This window comes from Cotesia typhae, unplaced genomic scaffold (assembly GCF_013202065.1).
Source record: "Cotesia typhae breed Kobodo isofemale line unplaced genomic scaffold, CoteBio_Ctyphae contig_22, whole genome shotgun sequence".
NCBI classification, from domain to species: domain Eukaryota; kingdom Metazoa; phylum Arthropoda; class Insecta; order Hymenoptera; family Braconidae; genus Cotesia; species Cotesia typhae.
Genome location: NW_027423728.1, coordinates 3,497,681 through 3,514,212, shown reverse-complemented (window position 1 = coordinate 3,514,212; position 16,532 = coordinate 3,497,681). Strand labels below are relative to the sequence as shown.

Sequence of the window (16,532 nt, the reverse complement as noted above, 5' to 3'; positions counted from 1 at the left end):
AATTGATTAGGGGCCAACCTGAGCAGGTAATACTGTTACAATATATATATATATATATATATATATATATATATATATATATATATATATATATATATATATATATATATAGATTAGGGTGTGCCAAAATGTAACTTTCTTGATGGACCTTTTAAAATTGGAATTTTCAGTTCCGCTTTTGAAATCAGCTGTGTTTAGGCCTTTCCTAAGATATTTTGGGGTAAGACGATAGATTTTATTTTCATAGAATTTTTTCGTAGGAGGTTTAATTGGGCACTTCCGGCGAAAATTTGAATTTTCAGCGGAAGTGCCCTAACTAAGCTCCAGTTAATTTACCATTTTATTTTTAATCATTAAAATCAGTATAATCATTTAACAATATCAACATTAACATTTATGTTATATTTATCTGTTTTATGATATAATGGAGTTCATCCTTCATGATCATTTCAATACATATTAGCTATTTCAGTTATTAATCCCAGTTAGCACAAGCGAAACGAAGTTCACGTTAACCTACGGCCGGAATTTGACGTAAAGTTTACGCTAACAGTAGAGCAACACTTATACTTATAACTGTTGACGTGAAGTTAACGTTAACTTTCTGCAACTTTGCGTTAACTTTGAGCAAGCCTTAATGAAAATTCCGGCAATAGATTTACACTAACTTGATGCGTAAGTTAAAGTCAATTTATGAGAAACTGTTGCAAATGCAGAGATTGACGCGAAGTTAACGTAAAGTTGACGTAAACCATTGAACATCAACTTAGTTGATGGTCAACCTGTGCTAACTGGGATGATTTAGCTATTCTTTCTTAAAAAAAAATATGATTATGAATTCCTACTGTCCCAACAATCAATCGATGAAAATCCATGTATTTGCCTAACATTGTGTAGAATAATACTGTTGAATAATAATTGTATAGAATATTAATATTTAGTAACTTTCTACTTTTATTCTAATCATTCCTCTGAATTTAGTTTACAACCGAATTTATTATTACAATTTATTCATTTTAACAGTTGTTTTAGCAACGGTAACCATTGCAACTGTGACCATGGCAACGGTAACCATAGCAATGGTAACCATGGCAACGGTATCCATGGCAATGGTAACCATGGCAATGGTAACCATGGCAACGGTATCCATGGCAACGGTATCCATGGCAATGGTAACCATGGCAATGGTAACCATGGCAACGGTAACCATAGCAATGGTAACCATGGCAACGGTATCCATGGCAATGGTAACCATGGCAATGGTAACCATGGCAACGGTATCCATGGCAACGGTAACCATGGCAACGGTTGATTAGCGTGGGTAGTTGTGGGGGAGGGTAAGATGGGGTTGAGTTCTATAAGTGATAGGTGCCACTGATGGTTTCTTAGATTGGAGAATCAAAATGATATCCCCCCACCCCAAAAAAAAAGAGAGAGAGATAAGGAAGCGGGAAGAAGGCACGGGTGGGGAGGGGAAGAATGAGAGGGAGGGGAGGGAGTAGCATACGTGATGGTAGACGAAAAATTCATTATAGCTAGGAATTGCGTAAAATCCGTTCTTAGTGAGCGTCTACATCACGAATGGAGTAAGTATGCTAAATTTCAAGTCAATCGGGCGAATAGTTTCGGAGATCTCGTGATGAGTGAGTGAATGGTATTTCGCTTATATATATATATATATATATATATATATATATATATATATATATATATATATATATATATATATATATATATATATAGACAGATAAACTTTTGAACGAAATGAGTCAGAAAATGGCTAAATTTTTTAAAAGTTGCGCCATGAGGACGGCTGCAATAGTTAGATTTTTATGAAATCTACTAAAAATATAATAATCAAAAATAGGATAAATTAGAGTAGTGACCAATTTTTTTCTAATAGGCAATGAAAAAACATCTCCATTATTTTTTAACTGTGTTAACAAGTACTCTCATGGTACTTTTGCAAACCTCAGTAATTAAATTTGTAAGGACCAAGTTAGAGTGTCTTGAATAATTATATAATTATATATAAAATTTTTTACCCAGATATTTACCTCTGCGACAGTAGAATAAGATGAGGTGGGTGCAACGACGTAGACAAGATCGTGGGGCAGGCCAGTTCTTGGGGACCCCCTGAAACAGGAGAGCAGCTTGAGATAAAAGTGTCTATCTCGTCGAATTACGTGATTCGATTGCATGGGTGTAGGTGAATCGCGTGTACCGCGGCATATCACTCCTTGGCTGTTCTGAGAGCCTCGTGAAAGGGGAGCGCTCCGGAGTGGCCGCACCGCGCATCATTGCGCCCCACTTTCAATCTTTAATCAAGCTAATTTTGCACTCTTCTCAGACCATAACTGGTTTAAATATATCTTATGTGTTTCTTTGTCTTCTTGTTTGAATATTAAAACTTAAAACACTAAAAATTTACACTGACAACAAACACAATCAAAATATTCAAAGAATTATCATAGCTGATTTCATCTGTCAAAATTTTCACAATTTTTTATTTTTATTTAAAAAAATAATTAAATATTTTTAATTATCACTGTATTTAATTATTTTTAATTGATTATACTCATTGAATTAATTATTATTACCGAAACAAGTAGTCTCGTTAAATTTGAATCTAATACTAAATAAAATTTGAAGCGCGCGCCTTACTTGGAACTCTCGCGCGTCCGCGCAGTTAATTTAAAAATGGCGTAGAGTTAGGAGGTAAACAACAAAACTCTTACAAAAATAAATAAATAAGCAATGTTGATAGTGATAAATATTAAATAATATATGTAAATAATTTAGTTATCAGTTTTAATACGTAATTAGTGAAATAATAATGGCGACAAATAAAGAATTCAAGTATAACGCTGATAATATTGGAATATTTTCTAGCCCTAGTTCACGTAAGAACAGCCAATCAACAGGTAAATTCCACGTCATATGTTTATAAAAAATATAAATAAGTATTTATGATATTAAAGTTAGCTGTCACTAATATAATTTTTTTATTTTTTTTAATAAATAAATTGGCTCCGAAAAATTGCATTTATTTTTAAAATTTTTCAAATGTCAATTTTTTGTTTTGCTATAATTTATTTGTTAAAAAAATTTTTTTAATTAATTATTATTTGCTAAATTGATTCTCATTAAAGTTAGCTATCGCTATACAATTTTTTAATTTTATTTAACAAAAAAATTATTTTTAAAAAATTGCATTTTTATTTTTTAAATGTCTACACGTCAATTTTTTTTATTGCCATAGTTTATTTGTTATAAAATTTTTAAAATTATCAAATGTGTGCTATATTAATTTTCATTAAGTATTTTAAAAATAAATATAACTGTAATGCTGAAGTTAGCCGTCAGCTGTCAATTTTAATAACAAATCAGTTACAAAAAAAAATTTTTCACTTGTAATTTTAATTAATTTTCACATGTGGAATTTTTTAATAAAATTTTTTTTATAATAATTGCAATGAGATTGAAGTTAGCAGACACTTGACAATTTTTTGATTTTTCTTAAAAAATAAACTAGGCATATGAAATTATTTATAAAAATCTCACTTATAATTTTTCAGATGAGGGTGAATTCAGCAGACAGCAGATTTTTGAGAATTTTTAGATTAATTTTAACTTGATGGTTGTAAAAAAAATCTAAATAATTGAATAGAAAAAATTTGTGAAAATTTCCATATGCATTTTTTTATATTATTTTTTCTGTAACAAATTAATTTTTTATAAATTATTAAAAAATTATGAGATGTCTGCTAAATTCACACTTATTTTTTAGAGCTTCTAAAGATGAAATTTTTAATTAAAATTTTTTTGTTAAAAAAATTCTTAAAATTATCAGATGTCTCTCAATTTCAGTACAATTAATTGCATTATTGTAAAATTAAAATATAATTTTTAATGTCTGCCATAATTTTTAGTGTCATATATAACTACTATTGCAGCTCCGCAAACGATACCCTGTCCTGGACGAACGCAGGGTGATGGAATGGAAAATGTGTCAAATGTTCCGTCAGACAACGACGAAAAAGTTAAAAAAAAAATAAATTTACGGGATAAATTGATCTATCACCCGTCAAATCTCAAGCAGCAGTCATCATGTCCACCCGTGACTCCAACTGGTACCATCGTGAAATTGATACCCAAAAATGTGACTCAGATAAAAAAGGAAACATTATTGAGCTCGTTAAAAAAATCAAAGGAGCCTAAATTTGTCCCTTACGAGCCCTACAAGGCTGCTGTAAATCCAATTGTTCCTACTGACCGTAAATTTATCCGCGGGTCACGGAATAATCTTGATATAAACGAGATGGTTGCTCAGATGTCACTGCACAAGTCGATAGAAATCCAGAAGAACGACCAGAGACTCGCACAGACGGTCAGTAAGGAGGACAGAGAACTTAAACAGTGGGAGGTTGATAAAAAAGCTTACGAACTGGAGCTACAAAAGCTAAGAGAAGAAAACAGCCAGCTGGAGAACCAACTGAAGTTCCAGGCGCAAGTAAATGGCGAGTTAAAAAATTTGCTTGTTGCGGCTGTCGGGGAAGATCTTGAAACCAAGGTTCATATCTTGACTGAAGACAAGCTCCAGCTGTCTCAGGCGTTGCTGAACTCTGCGAGACACCTGAACACCCATCAGGAACAAACCGAGTGGCTTGCAGGACAATGCGAAGTTTGGAGGAGCAAGTTCTTGGCCAGCAGTCTCATGGTCGAGGAATTAGCTCGCTGGAAAGCTGCGCTATGTCAAAGAACTACTGACCTTCAGGAAGGTATCAAGAGGATGCTGGAAGAGCACACCAAGGTACGTGACACTTTGACCAAAACTTACAGGACGCTCAGTGTCATCAGGGAGAACTTTGATCCAGCTGGTACGCTGACTTACAGAAAACACGAGCTCCCTAGTAGCAATATTGTTGATCTAGCTGACGGGTGCTGCCAGGTTGCTGAGATTTTAAATGTTAAACTCCTCAGTAGCATGGATCCAGTGAGGAAGCTCAAGCAAGTTGATACCACGGGTCTTGAGATGAAGACTGTCGCGGAGAAACATGTTGAGCAGCTGCTGATGAATTCTAATTTAATGATGTCTGGCAGGCAAGACGCTGCTTGCAGCGCTGTTATGGGAGCTGCCTTTGCGCTTTCGGGGAAAATTTGTCTTCCTTCTATCATGAGTGACAACAATATGGCTTGTTGTCCTCATTGTAGTGGGGAAATTCAACAGGTTTAATTAAACGCTAGATGTCAATTGCATTTAATTAGAGGTATTTAACTGCCGGTATTCGAAAAAAATAGGCACGGAAAAAATTTTTAATTTATGAAAAATCTACATTAAGAGAATTTTGTAGCCGGTGTATTTATATGATAAAATGGGTTAAATTTTGTATCGTTGGAAAAGTCTTGACCTGGAGTTAAGCCTTTTCAAGGTTTCATATCATTCTCACCAATAGTCAATTTATGATGATAACTATTTAAGGATGAGCTTATATCTTTAAAAATATCAATAATTAAGAAACGACCTTGTATCTTGTGAACTATTGTCATTTTTAAAAATATAAGCTCATCCCGATGTTACACTCATCAAGACCTTTCATTTGAGTACCCACATCAATTTTTCATATATTTATATATATTATATATATGTATATATGAAAAATATATTAAAAATGCATGTGGGTACTCAAATGAAAGCTCTTGATGAGTGTAATACCGGGATGAGCTTATATCTTTAAAAACGTCAATAATTAAGAAATAACCTTGCATCTTGTGAACTATTGTCATTTTTAAAGATATAAGCTCATCCCGATATTACACTCATCGAGACCTTTCATTTGAGTACCCACATCAATTTTTCATATATTTTATATATTTATATCTATTATATATATGTATAAAATTATTATAAAATAAAAATTATAATAATCACTCCATTGTATCACACCCACAATTTTCCTGAAAAACGAGCATCTCCAGAAAAATTGCTCCATTTTTTGTTACAAAAAAAAATAGTATTATTATAATTTTTATTTTATAATAATTTTAATGAAATAATATGAATTTTTCATAACTTTAAAATTTTTTTCGGGTCTATTTTTTCGGGATTCTTAACTGCCAGCTATTATATTATTATTTTTGTAAATGTATACAGTAAATAGGAATCGAAGGGATTTGTATAAAAAATGTATACGAATTTAAATGAAAAAATATTATATTTTATTTAATATTAATATTAATTCTAATTAGTTCAGGTAGTTGTTGATAGAATATGTAAATTTCAATTTATTTTTTTGTACAAGCCAATAAATTGTTAGACTTTAACGCTCCTGTTTCCTTTAAAAAAATATTTTCTTTTAGTTTTAGTAAATAAATTAAAAATGTAAATATTTACCTTGGAATGTTTTAACTTAATAATACGCTGAGCATTCCAATTGGGTGAACTCGATAACACAATCACTGTAAAATCTTTAAACACGTCTTGTAAAATTTTATTTATCAATTCAGCGTCTGGCTCCAAATCTTCAATAATTATTATCTGTAGTGATAATGATAAATATAAATATTATATATAATTTAATTATTTTTTTTTTGTTAAACAAATCTAAATAATTAAAAATTTACACTTCGATTGAAGACTGTGGAGTTTAAATAAATACGCGCAAGTGATAGTAATTTTTTTTCAGTCACACTGAATAAATTACTTGCATTGCTGTCCAACTTGTTGTCCAATTTAGATATTTTTTCCCAAAGAAATACTTTTTGGAGCGCATCTATTATTTCTTTGTCAGTGCGACGATTATGGGACTCTAAATTGTACTTTATGGTACCATTAAAAAGAATAGGTACTCTGGGTATGTAATCTACGTATTGTCTCAGTACGTCGATGTTTATATCAACGATATTTAAATTTCCTATTAAAATATTTCCTGAAAAAACTTCGTCAAATTGCAGCAACACTTTTACTAAGTGGCTTTTTATTTCTGTACTGCTTTCATGAATTGCTGGAAAAATAATTGATTATTCAATTTAATTAAATTAATTGATTATTATTATCTACATTATTAAGAGAATAAGAAAAATTTTGTCTGTCTGGTACAAAATATGTTAATGTCTGTAATTGAATTATTTATTTAGATTAATTTTTCTAAATTATGATACTGAAGTTAACTGACAATTATCTATTTTTTTTTTTTACAAAAAAAAAAAATTATAGTAATAAAAGACCTTTAAAAATTTTTTTTATTGATTAATGAATTTTGTTAAATTGTGCTGTACTTTCTTAATTGTGGACATTTTTAAAGATATAAACTCATCCCGACATTACACTCATCAAGAGCGTTCATTTGAGTACCCACATGTATTTTCATATATACATATATATAATATATATAAATATATGAAAAATTGATGTGGGTACTCAAATGAAAGGTCTCGATGAGTATAACATCGAGATGAGCTTATATCTTTAAAAATGTCAATATTCAAGAAAGTACAGTGCAATTTATTAAAAGTCATTATTTAATAAAGCAAAATTATATTTATTTATTTATCAAAAATTTTGATCCTTTAGATAATAATAATAAGGGCAAAAAAAAAAATTTTTTAAAATACTTACCAACTTTCTCTCCAGCATAAATTGAAAAATTCAATGGCTCATGATCTGTTGAATGAATTAATAGTACATTTTGAAAATGTATACTTGGTATCAGCGGCCACTCACGCCTATCAATATTATCTTTTATCTCCTGTGGAATATTCTAATTAAAAAAATAAAAAACATTTAGTTAAAAATTCGGAAGAAATAATTAAATGAATAATTACTAATTAATAATTTAATACCTGGATAAAATTATCAATGTAACCAACAGTCATAAGACTGCCATAGGCATCAATAATCGTCGCAGTAAGATGGACAATACTCTGCGTCAATTGAATGGTACAAATAAAAGCCAATCCTAATACTTGATAGCGATCTTTAACGCCGTTAACAACCGCGCAAATAATAATTACCACAGCCAGAGTAATTGCTGAAATAAATTTAATCCTAAACTCTATCCATAACTTAGTTGCCTTGAGCATGAAATCATAAGTAGCATTTGCGTCGCAGAATTTATTAAATTTCTTAACAAATTCTCTTTCTTTCCTGTACGCCTGAATCGTCGCTCTTTCATTAACGGTGTTGACAACGTGATTGTAAATCGGTGTGATTGAGTCGATTTTTGATTCATTTAGCGCGAGGATCAATCGACGTAAATATAGTTGATACATTATAATTACAGAAACAAATACTGCCATCGGTAATAATAACCAAGGACAAATTATCCCAAGAATTGTTATGGTGAATAAAATAATTCCGAAGTGCATCAGCATTGTTATTTTTAACTTTGGTAATGTATCGTCCACTGAAAAAATTTTTATTTAAATAAATAAATAATTATTATTGAGCGAATCATTTTTTACCTTCTTGTAAATCATGACTGCATATGTTTATCAATGCTGAAGGGAACACTGATGAAAATATTGATATGTGGGCACGGTTTATTTTTTTTAACCATCTATCATGCATTTTTTTAGCTGCATTGAATATATCCTGAAAATTTTAATAAATTTTTAATAACAATTTTTAATAAATTTTTAATAAAAATTTTTAATAATTTTTAATAAATTTTTAATAAATTGACTATCAGCGAGAATAAAAAAAAAACTTGAAAAGGAAAAAATTCAAATCAAAACCTTTGCAATTCTACTAAATTTCTCTAAACAAACCAATTTTATCACATGACTATCCAGGACACAAGATTTTTCTTATTCTCTTAATAATATAGATTATTATGCTCAATTTACTTATTTTTATTAAAATTTTAAAAAATACCTACTCTGTTGTAAATAATTGTTAAAATAATTCCTAATAAAATAATAAATCCCACAATTGATGCCAATATAATAGAAATAAGTGTGGTATCAACCAGAGTTTCCTGGAAAAAAAAAAAAAAAAAAAAAAAAAAAAAAAACTCCATAAATACCTGATTTAAAATTCTAATTAAAGTATTTCATACCTGAGATATATAAAAAAAAATTAAAGGACTAGCAGCGATTGGAATAGAATAAAGCAAAGCCATTGCACAAACAAATTCACTGAGATATTTTCCACCGACTCGATAATCGATAGCCCGCACTCCATAAACTCCTTTTGTAATGTCAAAGTCGGTTTCTTCTCTATTGGATATTAAATTAATGTTGCCTGAAGAAACGGCCGTCGAAGTGAGCCGCTTACTTTTGATTGTAGAATCAACTAGTAATTGCGAATTACCGCGAAACTTTTTGTCAAATGATTTCATCAGTTCATCGTATTCTTTGTTCCACTGACAAAGATCCTCGTGCTTGCCATGTTCGACTATTTTTCCATTTTTCATCATGTAGATCACATCGCACCTCTCTAAAAACTTTAAAAAATTGTAAAATATATATATATATATATATATAGGAAACTTTCTATAGATATAGTCAATATTTTCATCACGATATCTCTGGAATTATAAGACCTAGAAACTTTAAATTTGGCAGGAATATTCTTTTCGCCGAGTAGAAGTCAGCTAAGAAAAGATTTTACGAAATTCCACCCACAAGGGGGGTTCGCGGGAGCGTTAACAATGAAAAATTCCCGTTTTTAAACTATAGCTCCTATCGACTTCAAATTTGGTAGGAATCTTCTGTAAGAGATGTAGAAATAATCTATAAACGAATTTTACGATATCTCACCTCACAGAGGGTTGCGGGGGTGGGTATTAACAATCAAAATTTTTAATTTTCAAGCTATAACTCCTACAGACTCCAAATTTTGTAGGAATTTTTTGTAAGTGATGAAAAAATAATTTATGAACGAATTTTACGATATTCTACTCCAAAGAGGATTGCGGGGGCGTTAATAATGAAAAATTCCCGTTTTTAAACTATAGCTCCTATCGACTCCAAATTTGGTAGGGATCTTCTGTAAAAAATGTAGAAAAAGTCTATGGGCAAATTTTACGATAGCTCATCTCACAGGGGTTTGCGAAGGTGGGTGTTAACATTAAAAATTTTTAATTTCCAAGTTATAGCTCCTATAGACTCCAAATTCTCATTTCAAATTTTTTTCTCCGTGTCAATTATTATTCATTTTTGAAAAAAAGCCACGCAAACATTATAATGATTGCACATTGAAAGTTACAATGAATGTTAGCTGGAATAATTACATGGATAAAAGGTATATGCTAATTCGATGAAATTTGGAATTTGTGAAAGTCAAAACAATACTCTAATTAAATTTCAAGTTTGGATCTAAAAATACAATTCTATAAAATGCCCAGCGAAGCGGGCGGGTAATAGCTAGTAAATATATAAATTACTTGAATAAATCCAGCAATCGATGAACAAATCAAAGAATGATAGGCTCTTTTGGTATTAGAAATGTGATGTATCAAAGCTTATAACTTATTAGTGTGAGTAAAGGTATAAATACTATATGTTGAAGCAAGTTTTATTACAGTGCGAATAGCACGAGACCGGAAATATAAATATTTTAATATCAAATGTCGGCCGTATATCCTGCGAAATAAGAAAAATTTTTTTTTTTATTATTGTAAGGAATTAAATTCTATTACTATCACCTTAAATATCAAAACAGACTTTCGAATTATTCTATTCACCTGTGAGTTTAGTACTTTTCTACAAATAAACAAGATAAACTAGCAGACACATGTTAACATGCCATGAGGCGTAAACCGAATAAACAGCTAGTTAATTAATAAAATATAAACTTACTTGGACTTTATCAGTAATTATCACAACGCTCTTAAGCGTAAGAACTTGAACGACAGCTTTGTGAAAAATTTCCAGACTCTCTATTACATCCAAATCTTTCAGTGGATTGTCCAGCAGATTAATGTCGCAATTGATATAAACAGCGCGAGCCAACGCTATTTTCTGCTTCTGAACCATCGAGAGGTCTACTGTGTAAACGTCTGTATCGTCCGATCCTGGGAGCAAACTGATATCTGTAGTCAAATTGCAAGCTTGCACAGTTTTGTAGTACCATGAAGAATCAAACGGTTCATTCATTACTATGTTTTCCTTCAAAGTTCCCTCAAATAAGTGGAAATCTTCTGGGACATATGACATACTTCCGTCAATAGTCACTTGACTATTGTTGCGATTCAACTGGCCCATTATTGCGAGAAGCAAAGATGACTTTCCGCTTCCAGAGTTGCCACATACTCCTATTAATTTTCCTTTTGGAACATAGAAATTTATGTCTATCAGCTCTGGTGACAATGACGCTTTCAGTGCTGGGCCTACTTCGATATTGTCATTTTCTACGGAACTGTAAATTTAAATAGAGATGTAATAAATTTAAATAAAACTCATCCTGGTGTTACGCTCATCGAGACCTTTCATTTGAATACCCATACGAATTTTTACAGATATTTTTTATATATGTGATATTCCTCATATTTGTCAAATATACAAAATATATCAAAAATTCATGTGGGTATTCAAATGAAAGGTTTTGATGAGTGTAATGTCGGGATGAGCTTATATCTTTGAAAATGTCAATAGTTCACAAGATACGAGGTCATTTCTTAATTATTGACATTTTTAAAGATATAAGCTCATCTCGATGTTACACTTATCAAGAGCTTTTATTTGAGTACCCACACGCATTTTCATATATTTTTCATATATACAAATATATAATATATATAAATATATGAAAAATTGATGTGGGTACTCAAATGAAAGGTCTCGATGAGTGTAACATCGGGGTGAATTTATTCTCTCAAAAATATAGATTAATAACCGAGTCACTCTCTTATGAGCTTTCCAAGGAAAAATTACAATGAAATTTTGATTTATTTCATATTCGGTTTTTAGTATTTTAAGTCTTATTTTATTTTGTAATTAGTAACTAAAATTGTTTTATTTCAGAAAATTAGTTGATTCTGTGTATTTGTTAACCATTTTTACATATCTTCAAAAATGTCAATAATTAAGAAATGACGTTGTATTTTGTCCACTGATGATATTTTAACTAAAATTTTTCATAATATTGATTAATTAAATTGTCGATAATAAACATGTTGGCAAAAACATGTTTTTTTTTTTTTTATTATTATTTTTTGTTTTTATATTTTTTTTTTTTAATTTCTGCAGGCATCGCTAAATGAACCGTTATATGTATAATTTTCTAGCTACAACTCTCAGATTCAATAATTTATAATTTTATATCTCATAATTTAAAGTATGTACTAATTATTGTATAATGCCAATTGGCGTCAAATAAATAAATAAATAAATAAAAATAAATTAAAATTATTTATTTTAAAAATTCATGAACCACCTAAAAAAACTTTTTTTTCTTATTAATTAACAATAAATAATTACTTACTAAAACGTCTGACGTTTATCATTATTATAATCCCAGGAAAAGTGTCCAGAATTAATAGTAATTGCGTAATTTTTATCAATAGGCTTGTCGGTATAACGATCAGTGTCTTTTAATATCAAAACAGTTTTTAATTTATTCAATGAAGCCAATCCATGTGAAATACTGCTCATTGCTAACCAACTGCTTCTTACGCAGTGTTTCAAATTAATCAGGATCAAAATCAGACATGGAATGTACTGGAAAAAAAAAAAAAAAAAAAAAATTATTGTATTATTTTAGTAAGCTATAATTTTTAAAAAATTTTAAATAATTAAAAAAATTTTTTTTAAATACATTGGTGGAGACAATTTGCTGATGAGTAAGCAAGTAGGCCATTGTCATAGCGCTAACAGTGACAATTGGAATTATATGGACCATGCAGAGACTACAGCCCTCGCTTAGAGCTCCCATTTTTAATTCTCCCAGTTCTTTTTACGCACTCCATAGATCCGCGAGACAAAGCACCGGTCCCACTGGGTGATTTTCGATAAATAAATTTTGTTTATAAATTCTTCAAGTAATAACAACCTGCGCAGTGAATAATTCATTGCGCGTGTTGCAAAAATGTTTGTCAAATAAGCGTTGAATATCAAGCTGAGGTACAAAATAATCAGAACCGCAATTCCTATCAACGCCCAGTGGCCCATTGAGTACCAGATGTACAGAGATGATATCAATAATATCACAGGACCGGAAAATATCAGCGGTCCACTTGTTATCAATTCGTACAGAGTTTTACTGTCTGGTACAAAATATGTTAATGTCTGTAATTAAATTATTTATTTTAATTAATGTTTCTTAATTATGTTAAATTGCACTGTACTTTCTTGAATAATGACGTTTTTAAAGATATAAACTCATTTTGATGTTACACTCATCAAGAGCTTTCATTTGAGTACCCACATGGCATTTTCATATATTTTTCATATATAAATATATATAATATATATAAATATATGAAAAATTGATATGGGTACTCAAATGAAAGGTTTTGATGAGTGTAATGTCGGGATGAGCTTATATCTTTGAAAATGTCAATAGTTCACAAGATACGAGGTCATTTCTTAATTATTGATATTTTTAAAGATGTAAGCTCATTTTGATGTTACACTCATCAAGAGCTTTCATTTGAGTACCCACATGGCATTTTCATATATTTTTCATATATAAATATATATAATATATATAAATATATGAAATATATGAAAAATTGATGTGGGTACTCAAATGAAAGGTCTTGATGCGTGTAATGACGGGATGAGCTTATATCTTTAAAAATGTCAATAATTCACAAGATACAAGTTAATTTCTCATATCAATAATAATTACCTGATGAACTGGAGCATTGAATCGAATCGACGATTTTATAAGTTTTTTGTATGCTAAAGTCAAACAAGCAGATCTTAGCCGTGTTGCTGTTCTAAGATTCAATGAAGCACTCCATGCAATTAAAAAGTAAGAAATAATTTCAGCTGATATTAAAATACCAATATGACTGAAAATTATAACTTGGTCTATAATTATTTCATGTTTTAAATTTTCAGAAATGTTTCTGAAAGTATTGTTGGCGCTTGTGGAGTTTATGGTTGTATTTTTGTCTAGTGTACTAGTCATGTTCACTCGATCTTCGGTTGCAGTTATTATTTTTTGCAATACAATTATCTAAAAAAAGAGAAGTTAAAAAAAAAATTTAATTTGAACTTTAATATTCATTAAAAATACTTACCGGACTGGTGAGCGCTATTAACATTCCCAAGAAGTATATGAATGAACTGACAAGTACTCGAGTTTTTACAAAATGCCATGCAATTCTTGGTACTGATGCGCCTGCTTGTCCTCGCTCTACTACATGGTTATGCCATAATGTATCCATCCTGAAGTCATTTTAAAAAATTATTATTGCAAATTTTAAAAAATAGTTTTTTTTTATAATAATAATAATATTTTTTTTTTATTACAATTAAATTTTAATTTTAGTTTCATAAAATTTTAAACAATTATTAGTGCAACTTTTTTTATAATTCTAGATTTTTACAAGAATAAAATTCCATGTAAAGAAATTTTATAAAATTTATAAATGTGATTTTTTTTTTATATTTTTTTTTTTTGTAATAATTGACTTTTTATATTTTTATATCAAACAATTAATTTATAATTAATAAAATTCAGCAAAAAAATGAAGAAAAAAAAAAATTTTTGTTATTATTTATAATAATTTCAAGAATTATCATATTTCTGCTAATTTCAGTTATATAAAAATACTTAGCTTGTTAGTTATTGATTAAATATCAATCTAACTAAAAAAAAAAAAAAAAAAAAAAAAAAAAAATTATATGACATTAAAGTTAGCTGTCACTTGACCTTTTTTTAATTTTATTTAACAAAAAAATTTGTTCCGAAAAATTATTTAAAAAAATTGCATTTTTAATTTATTAAAATTTCATTTTAAAAAAATTTTTTTTTTGCAGTAATTTATTTATTATAAAAATTATTGAAATTATTAAATATCTGCTAAATTAATTTAAATAAAATTTATTAGTCATATAAACCGGTTGTGAATAAATTGAATTAAACAATACCTGGATCCATTAACTTGGCATGATTCTTGTGTTGATATACTAGGCAATGGTTTATTACGTAACCCATTTTTATAGCCAACCTTAATATATTCATTAATCCAACTGAAAGAAACACTTGACAGCAATCCAATTTTATCCAAAGGTATTTCTGATCCTGGAATTCTTAAAAAATAAATAAATAAATATTTAAATATTTAAATTAATTTAAATTTAAATGACAATAAACTTACTTTTTAAACCTCACAGGTACACAGTTAGCAAGTGCGGTGGTATATCTTGATAAGCGATTGTGTTGTACGTATGTTGAACTGTACTTATCATTTTTTTTTCTCGGCAAAAGTTTGCCTTGTCCGTTGTTATCAAAGCTGAGGAATAATTAAATTATCAGTGATTTAATTTAAAAATAATTAATGTCTCAATAAATAAATCTAATAAAAAATAAAAGATATTTCACCTGGTGCAGGCATCGTTGATAATACCCAAAGAAGAAGAAGACATCCCTCAATTAATCAATTCAGATTTATTATTTTAAACATTGGAATATGATTTATATTATTTAAGCAACTAAAAGTTTGGTATAGGGACACTCGATTGCTTATCATATCAAGCCACTCCTGACTATCTACCTATGTTTATCAGATAAAAAAATTTAATGTCGAAATGTACATACTGTCACTCTAAACTATCACATCCTTAGTCACTAACTATATTTTCAATTTTAATAATAATAAATTAGAAGAAATGTAAATCAGAGCTTTCAAGGCAAACTGAGTAATAACTAATGACTACTCTTACTCTCTACGTGTCTTTTGATAGATTAAAATGAAGATATGACGATTTAAAAGACTGTTATCGCGTAAAATGATCCGCATTTCTTACATATCTTTATCGACAATGCTAATAAATTAAAATTTATTAGAGTAAAGCTTATTAATTTAAAATTAAATACAAATATATTTTTGTAGTTACACAAGAAACTACCTTCTATCTTGTGAAATATTGACATTTTTAAAGATATAAGCTCATCCCGATGTTACACTCGCCAAGACCTTTCATTTGAGTACCCACATCAATTTTTCATATATTTTATATATTTATATATATGCATATATGAAAAATATATCAAAAATGTATGTGGGTACTTAAATAAAAGCTGTTGATGAGTGTAACATCGGAGTGAGCTTATATCTTTAAAAACGTCAATAGTTAAGAAAGTACAGCGCACTTCAACAAAATTTATTATTTAATAAAGCAAAATTTTATTCACATGATGACTGCAAGGTTGCTAATAAGCAATTATTTAAATCAAAATTAGATTTTCTGCCGATTACATTAAAGAGATGCGATTTCAGGCATGACTATTTGCGTTTACCAAGAAGTAATTCTGCTAATTATGAAAAATCTTTCTTGATTCATGACATAAAAATTTGGAATTAATTACCGGCTGATATTACAGTAATTGACAACTTCGAACATTTTAAACAAGC

At 29.3% G+C, this 16,532-nt stretch overlaps 2 protein-coding genes across 2 annotated transcripts; one reads left to right on the top strand and one right to left on the bottom strand.

The window, feature by feature from the left end:
• Nucleotides 1-2,626: 2,626 nt before the first annotated feature.
• LOC141524240 (golgin-45) lies at nt 2,627-6,076 on the top strand. Its single transcript, XM_074237980.1, has 2 exons — nt 2,627-2,924; nt 3,957-6,076. The coding sequence occupies exons 1-2, from the start codon at nt 2,837-2,839 to the stop codon at nt 5,234-5,236; spliced, it is 1,368 nt and encodes a 455-aa protein (XP_074094081.1). The 5' UTR covers nt 2,627-2,836; the 3' UTR covers nt 5,237-6,076.
• Nucleotides 6,077-6,196: 120 nt separating this feature from the next.
• LOC141524238 (ATP-binding cassette sub-family C member 11-like) lies at nt 6,197-16,109 on the bottom strand. The gene is given in 17 exon segments (XM_074237977.1): nt 6,197-6,336; nt 6,395-6,538; nt 6,625-7,004; nt 7,619-7,760; nt 7,843-8,405; nt 8,464-8,593; nt 8,880-8,978; nt 9,060-9,446; nt 10,804-11,362; nt 12,428-12,663; nt 12,761-12,897; nt 12,900-13,230; nt 13,796-14,128; nt 14,193-14,340; nt 15,046-15,207; nt 15,276-15,410; nt 15,500-16,109. Coding segments are annotated over 17 exon segments (3,981 nt in total). The 5' UTR covers nt 15,544-16,109; the 3' UTR covers nt 6,197-6,285.
• Nucleotides 16,110-16,532: the final 423 nt, after the last annotated feature.